The 27,166-nt window shown below is 39.5% G+C and overlaps 1 protein-coding gene across 1 annotated transcript in view; it reads left to right on the top strand.

Annotated features, from left to right (window-relative positions):
* The first annotated feature begins 458 nt into the window (after nt 1–458).
* The window catches only part of LOC126295014 (mucin-3A-like), a 40,929-nt gene continuing 14,221 nt past the window's right edge, over nt 459–27,166 (top strand). The window contains exons 1-43 of the mRNA XM_049987266.1: nt 459–531; nt 1,031–1,170; nt 1,355–1,456; nt 1,679–1,780; nt 2,327–2,428; nt 2,975–3,076; nt 3,299–3,400; nt 3,623–3,724; nt 4,595–4,696; nt 5,243–5,344; nt 5,566–5,667; nt 6,862–6,963; nt 7,197–7,334; nt 9,145–9,246; nt 10,122–10,223; nt 11,104–11,205; nt 11,751–11,852; nt 12,080–12,214; nt 12,723–12,824; nt 13,371–13,472; nt 13,695–13,796; nt 14,019–14,120; nt 14,991–15,092; nt 15,639–15,740; nt 15,962–16,063; nt 17,258–17,359; nt 17,906–18,007; nt 18,229–18,330; nt 18,558–18,692; nt 19,201–19,302; nt 19,525–19,626; nt 20,497–20,598; nt 21,145–21,246; nt 21,469–21,570; nt 21,793–21,894; nt 22,117–22,218; nt 23,089–23,190; nt 23,737–23,838; nt 24,060–24,161; nt 24,708–24,809; nt 25,356–25,457; nt 26,004–26,105; nt 26,327–26,428. Coding sequence (XP_049843223.1) covers nt 459–531; nt 1,031–1,170; nt 1,355–1,456; nt 1,679–1,780; nt 2,327–2,428; nt 2,975–3,076; nt 3,299–3,400; nt 3,623–3,724; nt 4,595–4,696; nt 5,243–5,344; nt 5,566–5,667; nt 6,862–6,963; nt 7,197–7,334; nt 9,145–9,246; nt 10,122–10,223; nt 11,104–11,205; nt 11,751–11,852; nt 12,080–12,214; nt 12,723–12,824; nt 13,371–13,472; nt 13,695–13,796; nt 14,019–14,120; nt 14,991–15,092; nt 15,639–15,740; nt 15,962–16,063; nt 17,258–17,359; nt 17,906–18,007; nt 18,229–18,330; nt 18,558–18,692; nt 19,201–19,302; nt 19,525–19,626; nt 20,497–20,598; nt 21,145–21,246; nt 21,469–21,570; nt 21,793–21,894; nt 22,117–22,218; nt 23,089–23,190; nt 23,737–23,838; nt 24,060–24,161; nt 24,708–24,809; nt 25,356–25,457; nt 26,004–26,105; nt 26,327–26,428 — 4,497 coding nt within the window. The remainder of the gene's footprint in view (nt 532–1,030; nt 1,171–1,354; nt 1,457–1,678; nt 1,781–2,326; nt 2,429–2,974; nt 3,077–3,298; nt 3,401–3,622; nt 3,725–4,594; nt 4,697–5,242; nt 5,345–5,565; nt 5,668–6,861; nt 6,964–7,196; nt 7,335–9,144; nt 9,247–10,121; nt 10,224–11,103; nt 11,206–11,750; nt 11,853–12,079; nt 12,215–12,722; nt 12,825–13,370; nt 13,473–13,694; nt 13,797–14,018; nt 14,121–14,990; nt 15,093–15,638; nt 15,741–15,961; nt 16,064–17,257; nt 17,360–17,905; nt 18,008–18,228; nt 18,331–18,557; nt 18,693–19,200; nt 19,303–19,524; nt 19,627–20,496; nt 20,599–21,144; nt 21,247–21,468; nt 21,571–21,792; nt 21,895–22,116; nt 22,219–23,088; nt 23,191–23,736; nt 23,839–24,059; nt 24,162–24,707; nt 24,810–25,355; nt 25,458–26,003; nt 26,106–26,326; nt 26,429–27,166) is intronic.

Below are 27,166 nucleotides of genomic sequence, written 5' to 3'. Positions count from 1 at the left end.
TGAGTACAGTGAATTCGAGGAAAATGTCTGAGTACACGATATTGCGATTATTCCATAGTTGAGAAAAAGCTTTGTTTCGAAAAACCCCACTTTTTACACATCAAGTCAAACCTCATTGCGCGTTCTTTCGATTCATGGAACTGGCCCCCCTATTCGACAAGTAGTACGCAGTCTACTACCGTCTTAACTTCCGCAACGGTACAAAGAGTAACGAATTCAAATATCGAGTCCATTGACTATTATTCTGCAAATTGAACGTCCTTTACCCTGGTACATATCTACATGATGAAAACTACAAAACACATGCTAGGAAACGCAGTTTTATGAGTACAGTGAATTCGAGGAAAAAGTCTGAGTACACGATTTTGCGATTATTCCATAATTGAGAAAAAGCTTTGTTTCGAAAAACCCCACTTTTTACACATCAAGTCAAAACTCATTGCGCCCTCTTTCGATTCATGGAACTGGCCCCCCTATTCGACAAGCAGTACGCAGTCTACTACCGTCTTAACTTCCGCAACGGTACAAAGAGTAACGAATTCAAATATCGAGTCCATTGACTATTATTCTGCAAATTGAACGTCCTTTACACTGGTACATATCTACATGATGAAAACTACAAAACACATGCTAGGAATCGCAGTTTTATGAGTACAGTGAATTCGAGGAAAAAGTCTGAGTACACGATTTTGCGATTATTCCATAAATGAGAAAAAGCGTTGTTTCGAAAAATACCACTTTTTACACATCAAGTCAAACGTCATAGCGCCCTCTTTCGATTCATGGAACTGGCACCCCTATTCGACAAATAGTACGCAGTCTGCTACCGTCTTAACTTCCGCAACGGTACAAAGAGAAACGAATTCAAATATCGAGTCCATTGACTATTATTCTGCAAATTGAACGTCCTCTACCCTGGTATATATCTACATGATGAAAACTACAAAACACATGCTAGGAAACGCAGTTTTATGAGTACAGTGAATTCGAGGAAAAAGTCTGAGTACACGATTTTGCGATTATTCCAAAGTTGAGAAAAAGCTTTGTTTCGAAAAACCCCACTTTTTACACATCAAGTCTATCCTCATTGCGCCCTCTTTGGACTCATGGAACTGGCCCCCCTATTCGACAAGTAGTACGCAGTCTACTACCGTCTTAACTTCCGCAACGGTACAAAGAGTAACGAATTCAAATATCGAGTCCATTGACTATTATTCTGCAAATTGAACGTCCTCTACCCTGGTATATATCTACATGATGAAAACTACGAAACACATTCTAGGAAACGCAGTTTTATGAGTACAGTGAATTCGAGGAAAAAGTCTGAGTACACGATTTTGCGATTATTCCATAGTTGAGAAAAAGCTTTGTTTCGAAAAACCCCACTTTTAACACATCAAGTCAAACCTCATTGCGCCCTCTTTCGATTCATGGAACTGGCCCCCCTATTCGACAAGTAGTACGCAGTCTACTACCGTCTTAACTTCCGCAACGGTACAAAGAGTAACGAATTCAAATATCGAGTCCATTGACTATTATTCTGTAAATTGAACGTCCTCTACCCTGGTATATATCTACATGATGAAAACTACAAAACACATGCTAGGAAACGCAGTTTTATGAGTACAGTGAATTCGAGGAAAAAGTCTGAGTACACGATTTTGCGATTATTCCATAGTTGAGAAAAAGCTTTGTTTCGAAAAACCCCACTTTTTACACATCAAGTCAAACCTCATTGCGCCCTCTTTCGATTCATGGAACTGGCCCCCCTATTCGACAAGTAGTACGCAGTCTACTACCGTCTTAACTTCCGCAACGGTACAAAGAGTAACGAATTCAAATATCGAGTCCATTGACTATTATTCTGCAAATTGAACGTCCTTTACCCTGGTACATATCTACATGATGAAAACTACAAAACACATGCTAGGAAACGCAGTTTTATGAGTACAGTGAATTCGAGGAAAAAGTCTGAGTACACGATTTTGCGAGTATTCCATAATTGAGAAAAAGGTTTGTTTCGAAAAACCCCACTTTTTACACATCAAGTCAAACCTCATTGCGCCCTCTTTCGAATCATGGAACTGGCCCCCCTATTCGACAAGTAGTACGCAGTCTACTACCGTCTTAACTTCCGCAACGGTACAAAGAGTAACGAATTCAAATATCGAGTCCATTGACTATTATTCTGCAAATTGAACGTCCTTTAACCTGGTACATATCTACATGATGAAAACTACATAACACATGCTAGGAAACGCAGTTTTATGAGTACAGTGAATTCGAGGAAAAAGTCTGAGTACACGATTTTGCGATTATTCCATAGTTGAGAAAAAGCTTTGTTTCGAAAAACCCCACTTTTTACACATCAAGTCAAACCTCATTGCGCCCTCTTTCGACTCATGGAACTGGCCCCCCTATTCGACAAGTAGTACGCAGTCTACTACCGTCTTAACTTCCGCAACGGTACAAAGAGTAACGAATTCAAATATCGAGTCCATTGACTATTATTCTGCAAATTGAACGTCCTCTACCCTGGTATATATCTACATGATGAAAACTACAAAACACATGCTAGGAAACGCAGTTTTATGAGTACAGTGAATTCGAGGAAAAATTCTGAGTACACGATTTTGCGATTATTCCATAAATGAGCAAAAGCGTTGTTTCGAAAAATACCACTTTTTACACATTAAGTCAAACGTCATAGCGCCCTCTTTCGATTCATGGAACTGGCACCCCTATTCGACAAATAGTACGCAGTCTACTACCGTCTTAACTTCCGCAACGGTACAAAGAGTAACGAATTCAAATATCGAGTCCATTGACTATTATTCTGCAAATTGAACGTCCTCTACCCTGGTATATATCTACATGATGAAAACTACAAAACACATGCTAGGAAACGCAGTTTTATGAGTACAGTGAATTCGAGGAAAATGTCTGAGTACACGATTTTGCGATTATTCCATAGTTGAGAAAAAGCTTTGTTTCGAAAAACCCCACATTTTGCACATCAAGTCAATCCTCATTGCGCCCTCTTTCGATTCATGGAACTGGCCCCCCTATTCGACAAGTAGTACGCAATCTACTACCGTCTTAACTTCCGCAACGGTACAAAGAGTAACGAATTCAAATATCGAGTCCATTGACTATTATTCTGCAAATTGAACGTCCTTTACCCTGGTACATATCTACATGATGAAAACTACAAAACACATGCTAGGAAACGCAGTTTTATGAGTACAGTGAATTCGAGGAAAAAGTCTGAGTACACGATTTTGCGATTATTCCAAAGTTGAGAAAAAGCTTTGTTTCGAAAAACCCCACTTTTTACACATCAAGTCAATCCTCATTGCGCCCTCTTTGGACTCATGGAACTGGCCCCCCTATTCGACAAGTAGTACGCAGTCTACTACCGTCTTAACTTCCGCAACGGTACAAAGAGTAACGAATTCAAATATCGAGTCCATTGACTATTATTCTGCAAATTGAACGTCCTCTACCCTGGTATATATCTACATGATGAAAACTACAAAACACATGCTAGGAAACGCAGTTTTATGAGTACAGTGAATTCGAGGAAAAAGTCTGAGTACACGATTTTGCGATTATTCCATAGTTGAGAAAAAGCTTTGTTTCGAAAAACCCCACTTTTTACACATCAAGTCAAACCTCATTGCGCCCTCTTTCGATTCATGGAACTGGCCCCCCTATTCGACAAGTAGTACGCAGTCTACTACCGTCTTAACTTCCGCAACGGTACAAAGAGTAACGAATTCAAATATCGAGTCCATTGACTATTATTCTGCAAATTGAACGTCCTCTACCCTGGTATATATCTACATGATGAAAACTACAAAACACATGCTAGGAAACGCAGTTTCATGAGTACAGTGAATTCGAGGAAAAAGTCTGAGTACACGATTTTGCGATTATTCCATAATTGAGAAAAAGGTTTGTTTCGAAAAACCCCACTTTTTACACATCAAGTCAAACCTCATTGCGCCCTCTTTCGATTCATGGAACTGGCCCCCCTATTCGACAAGTAGTACGCAGTCTACTACCGTCTTAACTTCCGCAACGGTACAAAGAGTAACGAATTCAAATATCGAGTCCATTGACTATTATTCTGCAAATTGAACGTCCTTTACCCTGGTACATATCTACATGATGAAAACTACAAAACACATGCTAGGAAACGCAGTTTTATGAGTACAGTGAATTCGAGGAAAATGTCTGAGTACACGATTTTGCGATTATTCCATAATTGAGAAAAAGGTTTGTTTCGAAAAACCCCACTTTTTACACATCAAGTCAAACCTCATTGCGCGTTCTTTCGATTCATGGAACTGGCCCCCCTATTCGACAAGTAGTACGCAGTCTACTACCGTCTTAACTTCCGCAACGGTACAAAGAATAACGAATTCAAATATCGAGTCCATTGACTATTATTCTGCAAATTGAACGTCCTTTAACCTGGTACATATCTACATGATGAAAACTACAAAACTCATGCTAGGAAACGCAGTTCTATGAGTACAGTGAATTCGAGGAAAAAGTCTGAGTACACGATTTTGCGATTATTCCATAGTTGAGAAAAAGCTTTGTTTCGAAAAACCCCACTTTTTACACATCAAGTCAAACCTCATTGCGCCCTCTTTCGACTCATGGAACTGGCCCCCCTATTCGACAAGTAGTACGCAGTCTACTACCGTCTTAACTTCCGCAACGGTACAAAGAGTAACGAATTTAAATATCGAGTCCATTGACTATTATTCTGCAAATTGAACGTCCTCTACCCTGGTATATATCTACATGATGAAAACTACAAAACACATGCTAGGAAACGCAGTTTTATGAGTACAGTGAATTCGAGGAAAAATTCTGAGTACACGATTTTGCGATTATTCCATAAATGAGCAAAAGCGTTGTTTCGAAAAATACCACTTTTTACACATTAAGTCAAACGTCATAGCGCCCTCTTTCGATTCATGGAACTGGCACCCATATTCGACAAATAGTACGCAGTCTACTACCGTCTTAACTTCCGCAACGGTACAAAGAGTAACGAATTCAAATATCGAGTCCATTGACTATTCTTCCGCAAATTGAACGTCCTCTACCCTGGTATATATCTACATGATGAAAACTACAAAACACATGCTAGGAAACGCAGTTTTATGAGTACAGTGAATTCGAGGAAAATGTCTGAGTACACGATTTTGCGATTATTCCATAGTTGAGAAAAAGCTTTGTTTCGAAAAACCCCACATTTTGCACATCAAGTCAAACCTCATTGCGCCCTCTTTCGATTCATGGAACTGGCCCCCCTATTCGACAAGTAGTACGCAGTCTACTACCGTCTTAACTTCCGCAACGGTACAAAGAGTAACGAATTCAAATATCGAGTCCATTGACTATTAATCTGCAAATTGAACGTCCTTTATCCTGGTACATATCTACATGATGAAAACTACAAAACACATGCTAGAAACGCAGTTTTATGAGTACAGTGAATTCGAGGAAAAAGTCTGAGTACACGATTTTGCGATTATTCCATAGTTGAGAAAAAGCTTTGTTTCGAAAAACCCCACTTTTTACACGTCAAGTCAAACCTCATTGCGCCCTCTTTCGATTCATGGAACTGGCCCCCCTATTCGACAAGTAGTACGCAATCTACTACCGTCTTAACTTCCGCAACGGTACAAAGAGTAACGAATTCAAATATCGAGTCCATTGACTATTATTCTGCAAATTGAACGTCCTCTACCCTGGTATATATCTACATGATGAAAACTACAAAACACATGCTAGGAAACGCAGTTTTATGAGTACAGTGAATTCGAGGAAAAAGTCTGAATACACGATTTTGCGATTATTCCATAATTGAGAAAAAGCTTTGTTTCGAAAAACCCCACTTTTTACACATCAAGTCAAACCTCATTGCGCCCTCTTTCGATTCATGGAACTGGCCCCCCTATTCGACAAGTAGTACGCAGTCTACTACCGTCTTAACTTCCGCAACGGTACAAAGAGTAACGAATTCAAATATCGAGTCCATTGACTATTATTCTGCAAATTGAACGTCCTCTACCCTGGTATATATCTACATGATGAAAACTACAAAACACATGCTAGGAAACGCAGTTTCATGAGTACAGTGAATTCGAGGAAAAAGTCTGAGTACACGATTTTGCGATTATTCCATAATTGAGAAAAAGGTTTGTTTCGAAAAACCCCACTTTTTACACATCAAGTCAAACCTCATTGCGCCCTCTTTCGATTCATGGAACTGGCCCCCCTATTCGACAAGTAGTACGCAGTCTACTACCGTCTTAACTTCCGCAACGGTACAAAGAGTAACGAATTCAAATATCGAGTCCATTGACTATTATTCTGCAAATTGAACGTCCTTTACCCTGGTACATATCTACATGATGAAAACTACAAAACACATGCTAGGAAACGCAGTTTTATGAGTACAGTGAATTCGAGGAAAATGTCTGAGTACACGATTTTGCGATTATTCCATAATTGAGAAAAAGGTTTGTTTCGAAAAACCCCACTTTTTACACATCAAGTCAAACCTCATTGCGCGTTCTTTCGATTCATGGAACTGGCCCCCCTATTCGACAAGTAGTACGCAGTCTACTACCGTCTTAACTTCCGCAACGGTACAAAGAATAACGAATTCAAATATCGAGTCCATTGACTATTATTCTGCAAATTGAACGTCCTTTAACCTGGTACATATCTACATGATGAAAACTACAAAACTCATGCTAGGAAACGCAGTTCTATGAGTACAGTGAATTCGAGGAAAAAGTCTGAGTACACGATTTTGCGATTATTCCATAGTTGAGAAAAAGCTTTGTTTCGAAAAACCCCACTTTTTACACATCAAGTCAAACCTCATTGCGCCCTCTTTCGACTCATGGAACTGGCCCCCCTATTCGACAAGTAGTACGCAGTCTACTACCGTCTTAACTTCCGCAACGGTACAAAGAGTAACGAATTCAAATATCGAGTCCATTGACTATTATTCTGCAAATTGAACGTCCTTTACCCTGGTACATATCTACATGATGAAAACTACAAAACACATGTAAGGAAACGAAGTTTTATGAGTACAGTGAATTCGAGGAAAAAGTCTGAGTACACGATTTTGTGATTATTCCATAATTGAGAAAAAGGTTTGTTTCGAAAAACCCTACTTTTTACACATCAAGTCAAACCTCATTGCGCCCTCTTTCGATTCATGGAACTCGCCCCCCTATTCGACAAGTAGTACGCAGTCTACTACCGTCTTAACTTCCGCAACGGCACAAAGAGTAACGAATTCAAATATCGAGTCCATTGACTATTATTCTGCAAATTGAACGTCCTTTACCCTGGTACATATCTACATGATGAAAACTACAAAACACATGCTAGGAAACGCAGTTTTATGAGTACAGTGAATTCGAGGAAAAAGTCTGAGTACACGATTTTGCGATTATTCCATAATTGAGAAAAAGCTTTCTTTCGAAAAACCCCACTTTTTACACATCAAGTCAAACCTCATTGCGCCCTCTTTCGATTCATGGAACTAGGCCCCCTATTCGACAAGTAGTACGCAGTCTACTACCGTCTTAACTTCCGCAACGGTATAAAGAGTAACGAATTCAAATATCGAGTCCATTGACTATTATTCTGCAAATTGAACGTCCTTTTCACTGGTACATATCTACATGATGAAAACTACAAAACACATGCTAGGAAACGCAGTTTTATGAGTACAGTGAATTCGAGGAAAAATTCTGAGTACACTATTTTGCGATTATTCCATAAATGAGAAAAAGCGTTGTTTCGAAAAATACCACTTTTTACACATCAAGTCAAACGACATAGCGCCCTCTTTCGATTCATGGAACTGCCCCCCTATTCGACAAGTAGTACGCAGTCTACTACCGTCTTAACTTCCGCAACGGTACAAAGAGTAACGAATTCAAATATCGAGTCCATTGACTATTATTCTGCAAATTGAACGTCCTTTACCCTGGTACATATCTACATGATGAAAACTACAAAACACATGCTAGGAAACGCAGTTTTATGAGTACAGTGAATTCGAGGAAAAATTCTGAGTACACTTTTTTGCGATTATTCCATAAATGAGAAAAAGCGTTGTTTCGAAAAATACCACTTTTTACACATCAAGTCAAACGTCATAGCACCCTCTTTCGATTCATGGAACTAGGCCCCCCTATTCGACAAATAGTACGCAATCTACTACCGTCTTAACTTCCGCAACGGTACAAAGAGTAACGAATTCAAATATCGAGTCCATTGACTATTATTCTGCAAATTGAACGTCCTCTACCCTGGTATATATCTACATGATGTAAACTACATAACACATGCTAGGAAACGCAGTTTTATGAGTACAGTGAATTCGAGGAAAAAGTCTGAGTACACGATTTTGCGATTATTCCATAGTTGAGAAAAAGCTTTGTTTCGAAAAACCCCACTTTTTACACATCAAGTCAAACCTCATTGCGCCCTCTTTCGATTCATGGAACTGCCCCCCCCCCCCCTATTCGACAAGTGGTACGCAGTCTACTACCGTCTTAACTTCCGCAACGGTACAAAGAGTAACGAATTCAAATATCGAGTCCATTGACTATTATTCTGCAAATTGAACGTCCTCTACCCTGGTATATATCTACATGATGTAAACTACATAACACATGCTAGGAAACGCAGTTTTATGAGTACAGTGAATTCGAGGAAAAAAGTCTGAGTACACGATTTTGCGATTATTCCATAGTTGAGAAAAAGCTTTGTTTCGAAAAACCCCACTTTTTACACATCAAGTCAAACCTCATTGCGCCCTCTTTCGATTCATGGAACTGCCCCCCCCCCCCCCCTATTCGACAAGTGGTACGCAGTCTACTACCGTCTTAACTTCCGCAACGGTACAAAGAGTAACGAATTCAAATATCGAGTCCATTGACTATTATTCTGCAAATTGAACGTCCTCTACCCTGGTATATATCTACATGATGTAAACTACATAACACATGCTAGGAAACGCAGTTTTATGAGTACAGTGAATTCGAGGAAAAAGTCTGAGTACACGATTTTGCGATTATTCCATAGTTGAGAAAAAGCTTTGTTTCGAAAAACCCCACTTTTTACACATCAAGTCAAACCTCATTGCGCCCTCTTTCGATTCATGGAACTGGCCCCCCTATTCGACAAGTAGTACGCAATCTACTACCGTCTTAACTTCCGCAACGGTACAAAGAGTAACGAATTCAAATATCGAGTCCATTGACTATTATTCTGCAAATTGAACGTCCTCTACCCTGGTACATATCTACATGATGAAAACTACAAAACACATGCTAGGAAACGCAGTTTTATGAGTACAGTGAATTCGAGGAAAAAGTCTGAGTACACGATTTTGCGGTTATTCCATAATTGAGATAAAGGTTTGTTTCGAAAACCCCACTTTTTACACATCAAGTCAAACCTCATTGCGCCCTCTTTCGATTCATGGAACTGGCCCCCCTATTCGACAAGTAGTACGCAGTCTACTACCGTCTTAACTTCCGCAACGGTACAAAGAGTAACGAATTCAAATATCGAGTCCATTGACTATTATTCTGCAAATTGAACGTCCTCTACCCTGGTATATATCTACATGATGAAAACTACAAAACACATGCTAGGAAACGCAGTTTTATGAGTACAGTGAATTCGAGGGAAAAGTCTGAGTACACGATTTTGCGATTATTCCATAGTTGAGAAAAAGCTTTGTTTCGAAAAACCCCACTTTTTACACATCAAGTCAAACCTCATTGCGCCCTCTTTCGATTCATGGAACTGCCCCCCCCCCCCCTATTCGACAAGTAGTACGCAGTCTACTACCGTCTTAACTTCCGCAACGGTACAAAGAGTAACGAATTCAAATATCGAGTCCATTGACTATTATTCTGCAAATTGAACGTCCTCTACCCTGGTATATATCTACATGATGTAAACTACATAACACATGCTAGAAAACGCAGTTTTATGAGTACAGTGAATTCGAGGAAAAAGTCTGAGTACACGATTTTGCGATTATTCCATAGTTGAGAAAAAGCTTTGTTTCGAAAAACCCCACTTTTTACACATCAAGTCAAACCTCATTGCGCCCTCTTTCGATTCATGGAACTGGCCCCCCTATTCGACAAGTAGTACGCAATCTACTACCGTCTTAACTTCCGCAACGGTACAAAGAGTAACGAATTCAAATATCGAGTCCATTGACTATTATTCTGCAAATTGAACGTCCTCTACCCTGGTACATATCTACATGATGAAAACTACAAAACACATGCTAGGAAACGCAGTTTTATGAGTACAGTGAATTCGAGGAAAATGTCTGAGTACACGATTTTGCGATTATTCCATAATTGAGAAAAAGCTCTGTTTCGAAAAACCCCACTTTTTACACATCAAGTCAAACCTCATTGCGCCCTCTTTCGATTGATGGAACTGGCCCCCCTATTCGACAAGTAGTACGCAGTCTACTACCGTCTTAACTTCCGCAACGGTACAAAGAGTAACGAATTCAAATATCGAGTCCATTGACTATTATTCTGCAAATTGAACGTCCTCTACCCTGGTATATATCTACATGATGAAAACTACAAAACACATGCTAGGAAACGCAGTTTTATGAGTACAGTGAATTCGAGGAAAAAGTCTGAGTACACGATTTTGCGATTATTCCATAGTTGAGAAAAAGCTTTGTTTCGAAAAACCCCACTTTTTACACATCAAGTCAAACCTCATTGCGCCCTCTTACGATTCATGGAACTGCCCCCCCCCCCCCCCCCTATTCGACAAGTAGTACGCAGTCTACTACCGTCTTAACTTCCGCAACGGTACAAAGAGTAACGAATTCAAATATCGAGTCCATTGACTATTATTCTGCAAATTGAACGTCCTCTACCCTGGTATATATCTACATGATGTAAACTACATAACACATGCTAGGAAACGCAGTTTTATGAGTACAGTGAATTCGAGGAAAAAGTCTGAGTACACGATTTTGCGATTATTCCATAGTTGAGAAAAAGCTTTGTTTCGAAAAACCCCACTTTTTACACATCAAGTCAAACCTCATTGCGCCCTCTTTCGATTCATGGAACTGGCCCCCCTATTCGACAAGTAGTACGCAATCTACTACCGTCTTAACTTCCGCAACGGTACAAAGAGTAACGAATTCAAATATCGAGTCCATTGACTATTATTCTGCAAATTGAACGTCCTCTACCCTGATACATATCTACATGATGAAAACTACAAAACACATGCTAGGAAACGCAGTTTTATGAGTACAGTGAATTCGAGGAAAAAGTCTGAGTACACGATTTTGCGGTTATTCCATAATTGAGAAAAAGGTTTGTTTCGAAAACCCCACTTTTTACACATCAAGTCAAACCTCATTGCGCCCTCTTTCGATTCATGGAACTGGCCCCCCTATTCGACAAGTAGTACGCAGTCTACTACCGTCTTAACTTCCGCAACGGTACAAAGAGTAACGAATTCAAATATCGAGTCCATTGACTATTATTCTGCAAATTGAACGTCCTTTACCCTGGTACATATCTACATGATGAAAACTACAAAACACATGCTAGGAAACGCAGTTTTATGAGTACAGTGAATTCGAGGAAAATGTCTGAGTACACGATTTTGCGATTATTCCATAGTTGAGAAAAAGCTTTGTTTCGAAAAACCCCACTTTTTACACATCAAGTCAAACCTCATTGCGCGTTCTTTCGATTCATGGAACTGGCCCCCCTATTCGACAAGTAGTACGCAGTCTACTACCGTCTTAACTTCCGCAACGGTACAAAGAGTAACGAATTCAAATATCGAGTCCATTGACTATTATTCTGCAAATTGAACGTCCTTTACCCTGGTACATATCTACATGATGAAAACTACAAAACACATGCTAGGAAACGCAGTTTTATGAGTACAGTGAATTCGAGGAAAAAGTCTGAATACACGATTTTGCGATTATTCCATAATTGAGAAAAAGCTTTGTTTCGAAAAACCCCACTTTTTACACATCAAGTCAAAACTCATTGCGCCCTCTTTCGATTCATGGAACTGGCCCCCCTATTCGACAAGCAGTACGCAGTCTACTACCGTCTTAACTTCCGCAACGGTACAAAGAGTAACGAATTCAAATATCGAGTCCATTGACTATTATTCTGCAAATTGAACGTCCTTTACACTGGTACATATCTACATGATGAAAACTACAAAACACATGCTAGGAATCGCAGTTTTATGAGTACAGTGAATTCGAGGAAAAAGTCTGAGTACACGATTTTGCGATTATTCCATAAATGAGAAAAAGCGTTGTTTCGAAAAATACCACTTTTTACACATCAAGTCAAACGTCATAGCGCCCTCTTTCGATTCATGGAACTGGCACCCCTATTCGACAAATAGTACGCAGTCTGCTACCGTCTTAACTTCCGCAACGGTACAAAGAGAAACGAATTCAAATATCGAGTCCATTGACTATTATTCTGCAAATTGAACGTCCTCTACCCTGGTATATATCTACATGATGAAAACTACAAAACACATGCTAGGAAACGCAGTTTTATGAGTACAGTGAATTCGAGGAAAAAGTCTGAGTACACGATTTTGCGATTATTCCAAAGTTGAGAAAAAGCTTTGTTTCGAAAAACCCCACTTTTTACACATCAAGTCAAACCTCATTGCGCCCTCTTTCGACTCATGGAACTGGCCCCCCTATTCGACAAGTAGTACGCAGTCTACTACCGTCTTAACTTCCGCAACGGTACAAAGAGTAACGAATTCAAATATCGAGTCCATTGACTATTATTCTGCAAATTGAACGTCCTCTACCCTGGTATATATCTACATGATGAAAACTACAAAACACATGCTAGGAAACGCAGTTTTATGAGTACAGTGAATTCGAGGAAAAATTCTGAGTACACGATTTTGCGATTATTCCATAAATGAGCAAAAGCGTTGTTTCGAAAAATACCACTTTTTACACATTAAGTCAAACGTCATAGCGCCCTCTTTCGATTCATGGAACTGGCACCCCTATTCGACAAATAGTACGCAGTCTACTACCGTCTTAACTTCCGCAACGGTACAAAGAGTAACGAATTCAAATATCGAGTCCATTGACTATTATTCTGCAAATTGAACGTCCTCTACCCTGGTATATATCTACATGATGAAAACTACAAAACACATGCTAGGAAACGCAGTTTTATGAGTACAGTGAATTCGAGGAAAATGTCTGAGTACACGATTTTGCGATTATTCCATAGTTGAGAAAAAGCTTTGTTTCGAAAAACCCCACATTTTGCACATCAAGTCAATCCTCATTGCGCCCTCTTTCGATTCATGGAACTGGCCCCCCTATTCGACAAGTAGTACGCAATCTACTACCGTCTTAACTTCCGCAACGGTACAAAGAGTAACGAATTCAAATATCGAGTCCATTGACTATTATTCTGCAAATTGAACGTCCTTTACCCTGGTACATATCTACATGATGAAAACTACAAAACACATGCTAGGAAACGCAGTTTTATGAGTACAGTGAATTCGAGGAAAAAGTCTGAGTACACGATTTTGCGATTATTCCAAAGTTGAGAAAAAGCTTTGTTTCGAAAAACCCCACTTTTTACACATCAAGTCAATCCTCATTGCGCCCTCTTTGGACTCATGGAACTGGCCCCCCTATTCGACAAGTAGTACGCAGTCTACTACCGTCTTAACTTCCGCAACGGTACAAAGAGTAACGAATTCAAATATCGAGTCCATTGACTATTATTCTGCAAATTGAACGTCCTCTACCCTGGTATATATCTACATGATGAAAACTACAAAACACATGCTAGGAAACGCAGTTTTATGAGTACAGTGAATTCGAGGAAAAAGTCTGAGTACACGATTTTGCGATTATTCCATAGTTGAGAAAAAGCTTTGTTTCGAAAAACCCCACTTTTTACACATCAAGTCAAACCTCATTGCGCCCTCTTTCGATTCATGGAACTGGCTCCCCTATTCGACAAGTAGTACGCAGTCTACTACCGTCTTAACTTCCGCAACGGTACAAAGAGTAACGAATTCAAATATCGAGTCCATTGACTATTATTCTGCAAATTGAACGTCCTCTACCCTGGTATATATCTACATGATGAAAACTACAAAACACATGCTAGGAAACGCAGTTTCATGAGTACAGTGAATTCGAGGAAAAAGTCTGAGTACACGATTTTGCGATTATTCCATAATTGAGAAAAAGGTTTGTTTCGAAAAACCCCACTTTTTACACATCAAGTCAAACCTCATTGCGCCCTCTTTCGATTCATGGAACTGGCCCCCCTATTCGACAAGTAGTACGCAGTCTACTACCGTCTTAACTTCCGCAACGGTACAAAGAGTAACGAATTCAAATATCGAGTCCATTGACTATTATTCTGCAAATTGAACGTCCTTTACCCTGGTACATATCTACATGATGAAAACTACAAAACACATGCTAGGAAACGCAGTTTTATGAGTACAGTGAATTCGAGGAAAATGTCTGAGTACACGATTTTGCGATTATTCCATAATTGAGAAAAAGGTTTGTTTCGAAAAACCCCACTTTTTACACATCAAGTCAAACCTCATTGCGCGTTCTTTCGATTCATGGAACTGGCCCCCCTATTCGACAAGTAGTACGCAGTCTACTACCGTCTTAACTTCCGCAACGGTACAAAGAATAACGAATTCAAATATCGAGTCCATTGACTATTATTCTGCAAATTGAACGTCCTTTAACCTGGTACATATCTACATGATGAAAACTACAAAACTCATGCTAGGAAACGCAGTTCTATGAGTACAGTGAATTCGAGGAAAAAGTCTGAGTACACGATTTTGCGATTATTCCATAGTTGAGAAAAAGCTTTGTTTCGAAAAACCCCACTTTTTACACATCAAGTCAAACCTCATTGCGCCCTCTTTCGACTCATGGAACTGGCCCCCCTATTCGACAAGTAGTACGCAGTCTACTACCGTCTTAACTTCCGCAACGGTACAAAGAGTAACGAATTCAAATATCGAGTCCATTGACTATTATTCTGCAAATTGAACGTCCTCTACCCTGGTATATATCTACATGATGAAAACTACAAAACACATGCTAGGAAACGCAGTTTTATGAGTACAGTGAATTCGAGGAAAAATTCTGAGTACACGATTTTGCGATTATTCCATAAATGAGCAAAAGCGTTGTTTCGAAAAATACCACTTTTTACACATTAAGTCAAACGTCATAGCGCCCTCTTCCGATTCATGGAACTGGCACCCATATTCGACAAATAGTACGCAGTCTACTACCGTCTTAACTTCCGCAACGGTACAAAGAGTAACGAATTCAAATATCGAGTCCATTGACTATTCTTCCGCAAATTGAACGTCCTCTACCCTGGTATATATCTACATGATGAAAACTACAAAACACATGCTAGGAAACGCAGTTTTATGAGTACAGTGAATTCGAGGAAAATGTCTGAGTACACGATTTTGCGATTATTCCATAGTTGAGAAAAAGCTTTGTTTCGAAAAACCCCACATTTTGCACATCAAGTCAAACCTCATTGCGCCCTCTTTCGATTCATGGAACTGGCCCCCCTATTCGACAAGTAGTACGCAGTCTACTACCGTCTTAACTTCCGCAACGGTACAAAGAGTAACGAATTCAAATATCGAGTCCATTGACTATTAATCTGCAAATTGAACGTCCTTTATCCTGGTACATATCTACATGATGAAAACTACAAAACACATGCTAGAAACGCAGTTTTATGAGTACAGTGAATTCGAGGAAAAAGTCTGAGTACACGATTTTGCGATTATTCCATAGTTGAGAAAAAGCTTTGTTTCGAAAAACCCCACTTTTTACACGTCAAGTCAAACCTCATTGCGCCCTCTTTCGATTCATGGAACTGGCCCCCCTATTCGACAAGTAGTACGCAATCTACTACCGTCTTAACTTCCGCAACGGTACAAAGAGTAACGAATTCAAATATCGAGTCCATTGACTATTATTCTGCAAATTGAACGTCCTCTACCCTGGTATATATCTACATGATGAAAACTACAAAACACATGCTAGGAAACGCAGTTTTATGAGTACAGTGAATTCGAGGAAAAAGTCTGAATACACGATTTTGCGATTATTCCATAATTGAGAAAAAGCTTTGTTTCGAAAAACCCCACTTTTTACACATCAAGTCAAACCTCATTGCGCCCTCTTTCGATTCATGGAACTGGCCCCCCTATTCGACAAGTAGTACGCAGTCTACTACCGTCTTAACTTCCGCAACGGTACAAAGAGTAACGAATTCAAATATCGAGTCCATTGACTATTATTCTGCAAATTGAACGTCCTCTACCCTGGTATATATCTACATGATGAAAACTACAAAACACATGCTAGGAAACGCAGTTTCATGAGTACAGTGAATTCGAGGAAAAAGTCTGAGTACACGATTTTGCGATTATTCCATAATTGAGAAAAAGGTTTGTTTCGAAAAACCCCACTTTTTACACATCAAGTCAAACCTCATTGCGCCCTCTTTCGATTCATGGAACTGGCCCCCCTATTCGACAAGTAGTACGCAGTCTACTACCGTCTTAACTTCCGCAACGGTACAAAGAGTAACGAATTCAAATATCGAGTCCATTGACTATTATTCTGCAAATTGAACGTCCTTTACCCTGGTACATATCTACATGATGAAAACTACAAAACACATGCTAGGAAACGCAGTTTTATGAGTACAGTGAATTCGAGGAAAATGTCTGAGTACACGATTTTGCGATTATTCCATAATTGAGAAAAAGGTTTGTTTCGAAAAACCCCACTTTTTACACATCAAGTCAAACCTCATTGCGCGTTCTTTCGATTCATGGAACTGGCCCCCCTATTCGACAAGTAGTACGCAGTCTACTACCGTCTTAACTTCCGCAACGGTACAAAGAATAACGAATTCAAATATCGAGTCCATTGACTATTATTCTGCAAATTGAACGTCCTCTACCCTGGTACATATCTACATGATGAAAACTACAAAACTCATGCTAGGAAACGCAGTTCTATGAGTACAGTGAATTCGAGGAAAAAGTCTGAGTACACGATTTTGCGATTATTCCATAGTTGAGAAAAAGCTTTGTTTCGAAAAACCCCACTTTTTACACATCAAGTCAAACCTCATTGCGCCCTCTTTCGACTCATGGAACTGGCCCCCCTATTCGACAAGTAGTACGCAGTCTACTACCGTCTTAACTTCCGCAACGGTACAAAGAGTAACGAATTCAAATATCGAGTCCATTGACTATTATTCTGCAAATTGAACGTCCTCTACCCTGGTATATATCTACATGATGAAAACTACAAAACACATGCTAGGAAACGCAGTTTTATGAGTACAGTGAATTCGAGGAAAAATTCTGAGTACACGATTTTGCGATTATTCCATAAATGAGCAAAAGCGTTGTTTCGAAAAATACCACTTTTTACACATTAAGTCAAACGTCATAGCGCCCTCTTTCGATTCATGGAACTGGCACCCATATTCGACAAATAGTACGCAGTCTACTACCGTCTTAACTTCCGCAACGGTACAAAGAGTAACGAATTCAAATATCGAGTCCATTGACTATTCTTCCGCAAATTGAACGTCCTCTACCCTGGTATATATCTACATGATGAAAACTACAAAACACATGCTAGGAAACGCAGTTTTATGAGTACAGTGAATTCGAGGAAAATGTCTGAGTACACGATTTTGCGATTATTCCATAGTTGAGAAAAAGCTTTGTTTCGAAAAACCCCACATTTTGCACATCAAGTCAAACCTCATTGCGCCCTCTTTCGATTCATGGAACTGGCCCCCCTATTCGACAAGTAGTACGCAGTCTACTACCGTCTTAACTTCCGCAACGGTACAAAGAGTAACGAATTCAAATATCGAGTCCATTGACTATTAATCTGCAAATTGAACGTCCTTTATCCTGGTACATATCTACATGATGAAAACTACAAAACACATGCTAGAAACGCAGTTTTATGAGTACAGTGAATTCGAGGAAAAAGTCTGAGTACACGATTTTGCGATTATTCCATAGTTGAGAAAAAGCTTTGTTTCGAAAAACCCCACTTTTTACACGTCAAGTCAAACCTCATTGCGCCCTCTTTCGATTCATGGAACTGGCCCCCCTATTCGACAAGTAGTACGCAATCTACTACCGTCTTAACTTCCGCAACGGTACAAAGAGTAACGAATTCAAATATCGAGTCCATTGACTATTATTCTGCAAATTGAACGTCCTCTACCCTGGTATATATCTACATGATGAAAACTACAAAACACATGCTAGGAAACGCAGTTTTATGAGTACAGTGAATTCGAGGAAAAAGTCTGAATACACGATTTTGCGATTATTCCATAATTGAGAAAAAGCTTTGTTTCGAAAAACCCCACTTTTTACACATCAAGTCAAAACTCATTGCGCCCTCTTTCGATTCATGGAACTGGCCCCCCTATTCGACAAGCAGTACGCAGTCTACTACCGTCTTAACTTCCGCAACGGTACAAAGAGTAACGAATTCAAATATCGAGTCCATTGACTATTATTCTGCAAATTGAACGTCCTTTACACTGGTACATATCTACATGATGAAAACTACAAAACACATGCTAGGAATCGCAGTTTTATGAGTACAGTGAATTCGAGGAAAAAGTCTGAGTACACGATTTTGCGATTATTCCATAAATGAGAAAAAGCGTTGTTTCGAAAAATACCACTTTTTACACATCAAGTCAAACGTCATAGCGCCCTCTTTCGATTCATGGAACTGGCACCCCTATTCGACAAATAGTACGCAGTCTGCTACCGTCTTAACTTCCGCAACGGTACAAAGAGAAACGAATTCAAATATCGAGTCCATTGACTATTATTCTGCAAATTGAACGTCCTCTACCCTGGTATATATCTACATGATGAAAACTACAAAACACATGCTAGGAAACGCAGTTTTATGAGTACAGTGAATTCGAGGAAAAAGTCTGAGTACACGATTTTGCGATTATTCCAAAGTTGAGAAAAAGCTTTGTTTCGAAAAACCCCACTTTTTACACATCAAGTCAATCCTCATTGCGCCCTCTTTGGACTCATGGAACTGGCCCCCCTATTCGACAAGTAGTACGCAGTCTACTACCGTCTTAACTTCCGCAACGGTACAAAGAGTAACGAATTCAAATATCGAGTCCATTGACTATTATTCTGCAAATTGAACGTCCTCTACCCTGGTATATATCTACATGATGAAAACTACGAAACACATGCTAGGAAACGCAGTTTTATGAGTACAGTGAATTCGAGGAAAAAGTCTGAGTACACGATTTTGCGATTATTCCATAGTTGAGAAAAAGCTTTGTTTCGAAAAACCCCACTTTTTACACATCAAGTCAAACCTCATTGCGCCCTCTTTCGATTCATGGAACTGGCCCCCCTATTCGACAAGTAGTACGCAGTCTACTACCGTCTTAACTTCCGCAACGGTACAAAGAGTAACGAATTCAAATATCGAGTCCATTGACTATTATTCTGCAAATTGAACGTCCTCTACCCTGGTATATATCTACATGATGAAAACTACAAAACACATGCTAGGAAACGCAGTTTTATGAGTACAGTGAATTCGAGGAAAAAGTCTGAGTACACGATTTTGCGATTATTCCATAATTGAGAAAAAGGTTTGTTTCGAAAAACCCCACTTTTTACACATCAAGTCAAACCTCATTGCGCCCTCTTTCGATTCATGGAACTGGCCCCCCTATTCGACAAGTAGTACGCAGTCTACTACCGTCTTAACTTCCGCAACGGTACAAAGAGTAACGAATTCAAATATCGAGTCCATTGACTATTATTCTGCAAATTGAACGTCCTTTACCCTGGTACATATCTACATGATGAAAACTACAAAACACATGCTAGGAAACGCAGTTTTATGAGTACAGTGAATTCGAGGAAAAAGTCTGAGTACACGATTTTGCGAGTATTCCATAATTGAGAAAAAGGTTTGTTTCGAAAAACCCCACTTTTTACACATCAAGTCAAACCTCATTGCGCCCTCTTTCGAATCATGGAACTGGCCCCCCTATTCGACAAGTAGTACGCAGTCTACTACCGTCTTAACTTCCGCAACGGTACAAAGAGTAACGAATTCAAATATCGAGTCCATTGACTATTATTCTGCAAATTGAACGTCCTTTAACCTGGTACATATCTACATGATGAAAACTACATAACACATGCTAGGAAACGCAGTTTTATGAGTACAGTGAATTCGAGGAAAAAGTCTGAGTACACGATTTTGCGATTATTCCATAGTTGAGAAAAAGCTTTGTTTCGAAAAACCCCACTTTTTACACATCAAGTCAAACCTCATTGCGCCCTCTTTCGACTCATGGAACTGGCCCCCCTATTCGACAAGTAGTACGCAGTCTACTACCGTCTTAACTTCCGCAACGGTACAAAGAGTAACGAATTCAAATATCGAGTCCATTGACTATTATTCTGCAAATTGAACGTCCTCTACCCTGGTATATATCTACATGATGAAAACTACAAAACACATGCTAGGAAACGCAGTTTTATGAGTACAGTGAATTCGAGGAAAAATTCTGAGTACACGATTTTGCGATTATTCCATAAATGAGCAAAAGCGTTGTTTCGAAAAATACCACTTTTTACACATTAAGTCAAACGTCATAGCGCCCTCTTTCGATTCATGGAACTGGCACCCCTATTCGACAAATAGTACGCAGTCTACTACCGTCTTAACTTCCGCAACGGTACAAAGAGTAACGAATTCAAATATCGAGTCCATTGACTATTATTCTGCAAATTGAACGTCCTCTACCCTGGTATATATCTACATGATGAAAACTACAAAACACATGCTAGGAAACGCAGTTTTATGAGTACAGTGAATTCGAGGAAAATGTCTGAGTACACGATTTTGCGATTATTCCATAGTTGAGAAAAAGCTTTGTTTCGAAAAACCCCACATTTTGCACATCAAGTCAATCCTCATTGCGCCCTCTTTCGATTCATGGAACTGGCCCCCCTATTCGACAAGTAGTACGCAATCTACTACCGTCTTAACTTCCGCAACGGTACAAAGAGTAACGAATTCAAATATCGAGTCCATTGACTATTATTCTGCAAATTGAACGTCCTTTACCCTGGTACATATCTACATGATGAAAACTACAAAACACATGCTAGGAAACGCAGTTTTATGAGTACAGTGAATTCGAGGAAAAAGTCTGAGTACACGATTTTGCGATTATTCCAAAGTTGAGAAAAAGCTTTGTTTCGAAAAACCCCACTTTTTACACATCAAGTCAATCCTCATTGCGCCCTCTTTGGACTCATGGAACTGGCCCCCCTATTCGACAAGTAGTACGCAGTCTACTACCGTCTTAACTTCCGCAACGGTACAAAGAGTAACGAATTCAAATATCGAGTCCATTGACTATTATTCTGCAAATTGAACGTCCTCTACCCTGGTATATATCTACATGATGAAAACTACAAAACACATGCTAGGAAACGCAGTTTTATGAGTACAGTGAATTCGAGGAAAAAGTCTGAGTACACGATTTTGCGATTATTCCAAAGTTGAGAAAAAGCTTTGTTTCGAAAAACCCCACTTTTTACACATCAAGTCAATCCTCATTGCGCCCTCTTTGGACTCATGGAACTGGCCCCCCTATTCGACAAGTAGTACGCAGTCTACTACCGTCTTAACTTCCGCAACGGTACAAAGAGTAACGAATTCAAATATCGAGTCCATTGACTATTATTCTGCAAATTGAACGTCCTCTACCCTGGTATATATCTACATGATGAAAACTACAAAACACATGCTAGGAAACGCAGTTTTATGAGTACAGTGAATTCGAGGAAAAAGTCTGAGTACACGATTTTGCGATTATTCCATAGTTGAGAAAAAGCTTTGTTTCGAAAAACCCCACTTTTTACACATCAAGTCAAACCTCATTGCGCCCTCTTTCGATTCATGGAACTGGCCCCCCTATTCGACAAGTAGTACGCAGTCTACTACCGTCTTAACTTCCGCAACGGTACAAAGAGTAACGAATTCAAATATCGAGTCCATTGACTATTATTCTGCAAATTGAACGTCCTCTACCCTGGTATATATCTACATGATGAAAACTACAAAACACATGCTAGGAAACGCAGTTTCATGAGTACAGTGAATTCGAGGAAAAAGTCTGAGTACACGATTTTGCGATTATTCCATAATTGAGAAAAAGGTTTGTTTCGAAAAACCCCACTTTTTACACATCAAGTCAAACCTCATTGCGCCCTCTTTCGATTCATGGAACTGGCCCCCCTATTCGACAAGTAGTACGCAGTCTACTACCGTCTTAACTTCCGCAACGGTACAAAGAGTAACGAATTCAAATATCGAGTCCATTGACTATTATTCTGCAAATTGAACGTCCTTTACCCTGGTACATATCTACATGATGAAAACTACAAAACACATGCTAGGAAACGCAGTTTTATGAGTACAGTGAATTCGAGGAAAAAGTCTGAGTACACGATTTTGCGATTATTCCATAATTGAGAAAAAGGTTTGTTTCGAAAAACCCCACTTTTTACACATCAAGTCAAACCTCATTGCGCGTTCTTTCGATTCATGGAACTGGCCCCCCTATTCGACAAGTAGTACGCAGTCTACTACCGTCTTAACTTCCGCAACGGTACAAAGAATAACGAATTCAAATATCGAGTCCATTGACTATTATTCTGCAAATTGAACGTCCTTTAACCTGGTACATATCTACATGATGAAAACTACAAAACTCATGCTAGGAAACGCAGTTCTATGAGTACAGTGAATTCGAGGAAAAAGTCTGAGTACACGATTTTGCGATTATTCCATAGTTGAGAAAAAGCTTTGTTTCGAAAAACCCCACTTTTTACACATCAAGTCAAACCTCATTGCGCCCTCTTTCGACTCATGGAACTGGCCCCCCTATTCGACAAGTAGTACGCAGTCTACTACCGTCTTAACTTCCGCAACGGTACAAAGAGTAACGAATTCAAATATCGAGTCCATTGACTATTATTCTGCAAATTGAACGTCCTCTACCCTGGTATATATCTACATGATGAAAACTACAAAACACATGCTAGGAAACGCAGTTTTATGAGTACAGTGAATTCGAGGAAAAATTCTGAGTACACGATTTTGCGATTATTCCATAAATGAGCAAAAGCGTTGTTTCGAAAAATACCACTTTTTACACATTAAGTCAAACGTCATAGCGCCCTCTTTCGATTCATGGAACTGGCACCCATATTCGACAAATAGTACGCAGTCTACTACCGTCTTAACTTCCGCAACGGTACAAAGAGTAACGAATTCAAATATCGAGTCCATTGACTATTCTTCCGCAAATTGAACGTCCTCTACCCTGGTATATATCTACATGATGAAAACTACAAAACACATGCTAGGAAACGCAGTTTTATGAGTACAGTGAATTCGAGGAAAATGTCTGAGTACACGATTTTGCGATTATTCCATAGTTGAGAAAAAGCTTTGTTTCGAAAAACCCCACATTTTGCACATCAAGTCAAACCTCATTGCGCCCTCTTTCGATTCATGGAACTGGCCCCCCTATTCGACAAGTAGTACGCAGTCTACTACCGTCTTAACTTCCGCAACGGTACAAAGAGTAACGAATTCAAATATCGAGTCCATTGACTATTAATCTGCAAATTGAACGTCCTTTATCCTGGTACATATCTACATGATGAAAACTACAAAACACATGCTAGAAACGCAGTTTTATGAGTACAGTGAATTCGAGGAAAAAGTCTGAGTACACGATTTTGCGATTATTCCATAGTTGAGAAAAAGCTTTGTTTCGAAAAACCCCACTTTTTACACGTCAAGTCAAACCTCATTGCGCCCTCTTTCGATTCATGGAACTGGCCCCCCTATTCGACAAGTAGTACGCAATCTACTACCGTCTTAACTTCCGCAACGGTACAAAGAGTAACGAATTCAAATATCGAGTCCATTGACTATTATTCTGCAAATTGAACGTCCTCTACCCTGGTATATATCTACATGATGAAAACTACAAAACACATGCTAGGAAACGCAGTTTTATGAGTACAGTGAATTCGAGGAAAAATTCTGAGTACACGATTTTGCGATTATTCCATAAATGAGAAAAAGCGTTGTTTCGAAAAATACCACTTTTTACACATCAAGTCAAACGTCATAGCGCCCTCTTTCGATTCATGGAACTGGCACCCCTATTCGACAAATAGTACGCAGTCTACTACCGTCTTAACTTCCGCAACGGTACATAGAGTAACGAATTCAAATATCGAGTCCATTGACTATTATTCTGCAAATTGAACGTCCTCTACCCTGGTATATATCTACATGATGAAAACTACAAAACACATGCTAGGAAACGCAGTTTTATGAGTACAGTGAATTCGAGGAAAAAGTCTGAGTACACGATTTTGCGATTATTCCATAGTTGAGAAAAAGCTTTGTTTCGAAAAACCCCACTTTTTACACATCAAGTCAAACCTCATTGCGCCCTCTTTCGATTCATGGAACTGGCCCCCCTATTCGACAAGTAGTACGCAGTCTACTACCGTCTTAACTTCCGCAACGGTACAAAGAGTAACGAATTCAAATATCGAGTCCATTGACTATTATTCTGCAAATTGAACGTCCTTTACCCTGGTACATATCTACATGATGAAAACTACAAAACACATGCTAGGAAACGCAGTTTTATGAGTACAGTGAATTCGAGGAAAAAGTCTGAGTACACGATTTTGCGATTATTCCATAATTGAGAAAAAGGTTTGTTTCGAAAAAACCCACTTTTTACACATCAAGTCAAACCTCATTGCGCCCTCTTTCGAATCATGGAACTGGCCCCCCTATTCCACAAGTAGTACGCAGTCTACTACCGTCTTAACTTCCGCAACGGTACAAAGAGTAACGAATTCAAATATCGAGTCCATTGACTATTATTCTGCAAATTGAACGTCCTTTAACCTGGTACATATCTACATGATGAAAACTACAAAACTCATGCTAGGAAACGCAGTTTTATGAGTACAGTGAATTCGAGGAAAAAGTCTGAGTACACGATTTTGCGATTATTCCATAGTTGAGAAAAAGCTTTGTTTCGAAAAACCCCACTTTTTACACATCAAGTCAAACCTCATTGCGCCCTCTTTCGACTCATGGAACTGGCCCCCCTATTCGACAAGTAGTACGCAGTCTACTACCGTCTTAACTTCCGCAACGGTACAAAGAGTAACGAATTCAAATATCGAGTCCATTGACTATTATTCTGCAAATTGAACGTCCTCTACCCTGGTATATATCTACATGATGAAAACTACAAAACACATGCTAGGAAACGCAGTTTTATGAGTACAGTGAATTCGAGGAAAAATTCTGAGTACACGATTTTGCGATTATTCCATAAATGAGCAAAAGCGTTGTTTCGAAAAATACCATTTTTTACACATTAAGTCAAACGTCATAGCGCCCTCTTTCGATTCATGGAACTGGCACCCCTATTCGACAAATAGTACGCAGTCTACTACCGTCTTAACTTCCGCAACGGTACAAAGAGTAACGAATTCAAATATCGAGTCCATTGACTATTATTCCGCAAATTGAACGTCCTCTACCCTGGTATATATCTACATGATGAAAACTACAAAACACATGCTAGGAAACGCAGTTTTATGAGTACAGTGAATTCGAGGAAAATGTCTGAGTACACGATTTTGCGATTATTCCATAGTTGAGAAAAAGCTTTGTTTCGAAAAACCCCACATTTTGCACATCAAGTCAAACCTCATTGCGCCCTCTTTCGATTCATGGAACTGGCCCCCCTATTCGACAAGTAGTACGCAGTCTACTACCGTCTTAACTTCCGCAACGGTACAAAGAGTAACGAATTCAAATATCGAGTCCATTGACTATTAATCTGCAAATTGAACGTCCTTTATCCTGGTACATATCTACATGATGAAAACTACAAAACACATGCTAGAAACGCAGTTTTATGAGTACAGTGAATTCGAGGAAAAAGTCTGAGTACACGATTTTGCGATTATTCCATAGTTGAGAAAAAGCTTTGTTTCGAAAAACCCCACTTTTTACACGTCAAGTCAAACCTCATTGCGCCCTCTTTCGATTCATGGAACTGGCCCCCCTATTCGACAAGTAGTACGCAATCTACTACCGTCTTAACTTCCGCAACGGTACAAAGAGTAACGAATTCAAATATCGAGTCCATTGACTATTATTCTGCAAATTGAACGTCCTCTACCCTGGTATATATCTACATGATGAAAACTACAAAACACATGCTAGGAAACGCAGTTTTATGAGTACAGTGAATTCGAGGAAAAATTCTGAGTACACGATTTTGCGATTATTCCATAAATGAGAAAAAGCGTTGTTTCGAAAAATACCACTTTTTACACATCAAGTCAAACGTCATAGCGCCCTCTTTCGATTCATGGAACTGGCCCCCCTATTCGACAAATAGTACGCAGTCTACTACCGTCTTAACTTCCGCAACGGTACAAAGAGTAACGAATTCAAATATCGAGTCCATTGACTATTATTCTGCAAATTGAACGTCCTCTACCCTGGTATATATCTACATGATGAAAACTACAAAACACATGCTAGGAAACGCAGTTTTATGAGTACAGTGAATTCGAGGAAAAATTCTGAGTACACGATTTTGCGATTATTCCATAAATGAGAAAAAGCGTTGTTTCGAAAAATACCACTTTTTACACATCAAGTCAAACGTCATTGCGCCCTCTTTCGATTCATGGAACTGGCCCCCCCCATTCGACAAGTAGTACGCAGTCTACTACCGTCTTAACTTCCGCAACGGTACAAAGAGTAACGAATTCAAATATCGAGTCCATTGACTATTATTCTGCA

Source organism: Schistocerca gregaria, chromosome 11, assembly GCF_023897955.1.
Source record: "Schistocerca gregaria isolate iqSchGreg1 chromosome 11, iqSchGreg1.2, whole genome shotgun sequence".
Taxonomy (NCBI): Eukaryota; Metazoa; Arthropoda; class Insecta; order Orthoptera; family Acrididae; genus Schistocerca; species Schistocerca gregaria.
The sequence above is the reverse complement of the archived record's forward strand: the minus strand, read 5'-3'. Positions and strand labels throughout refer to the sequence as shown.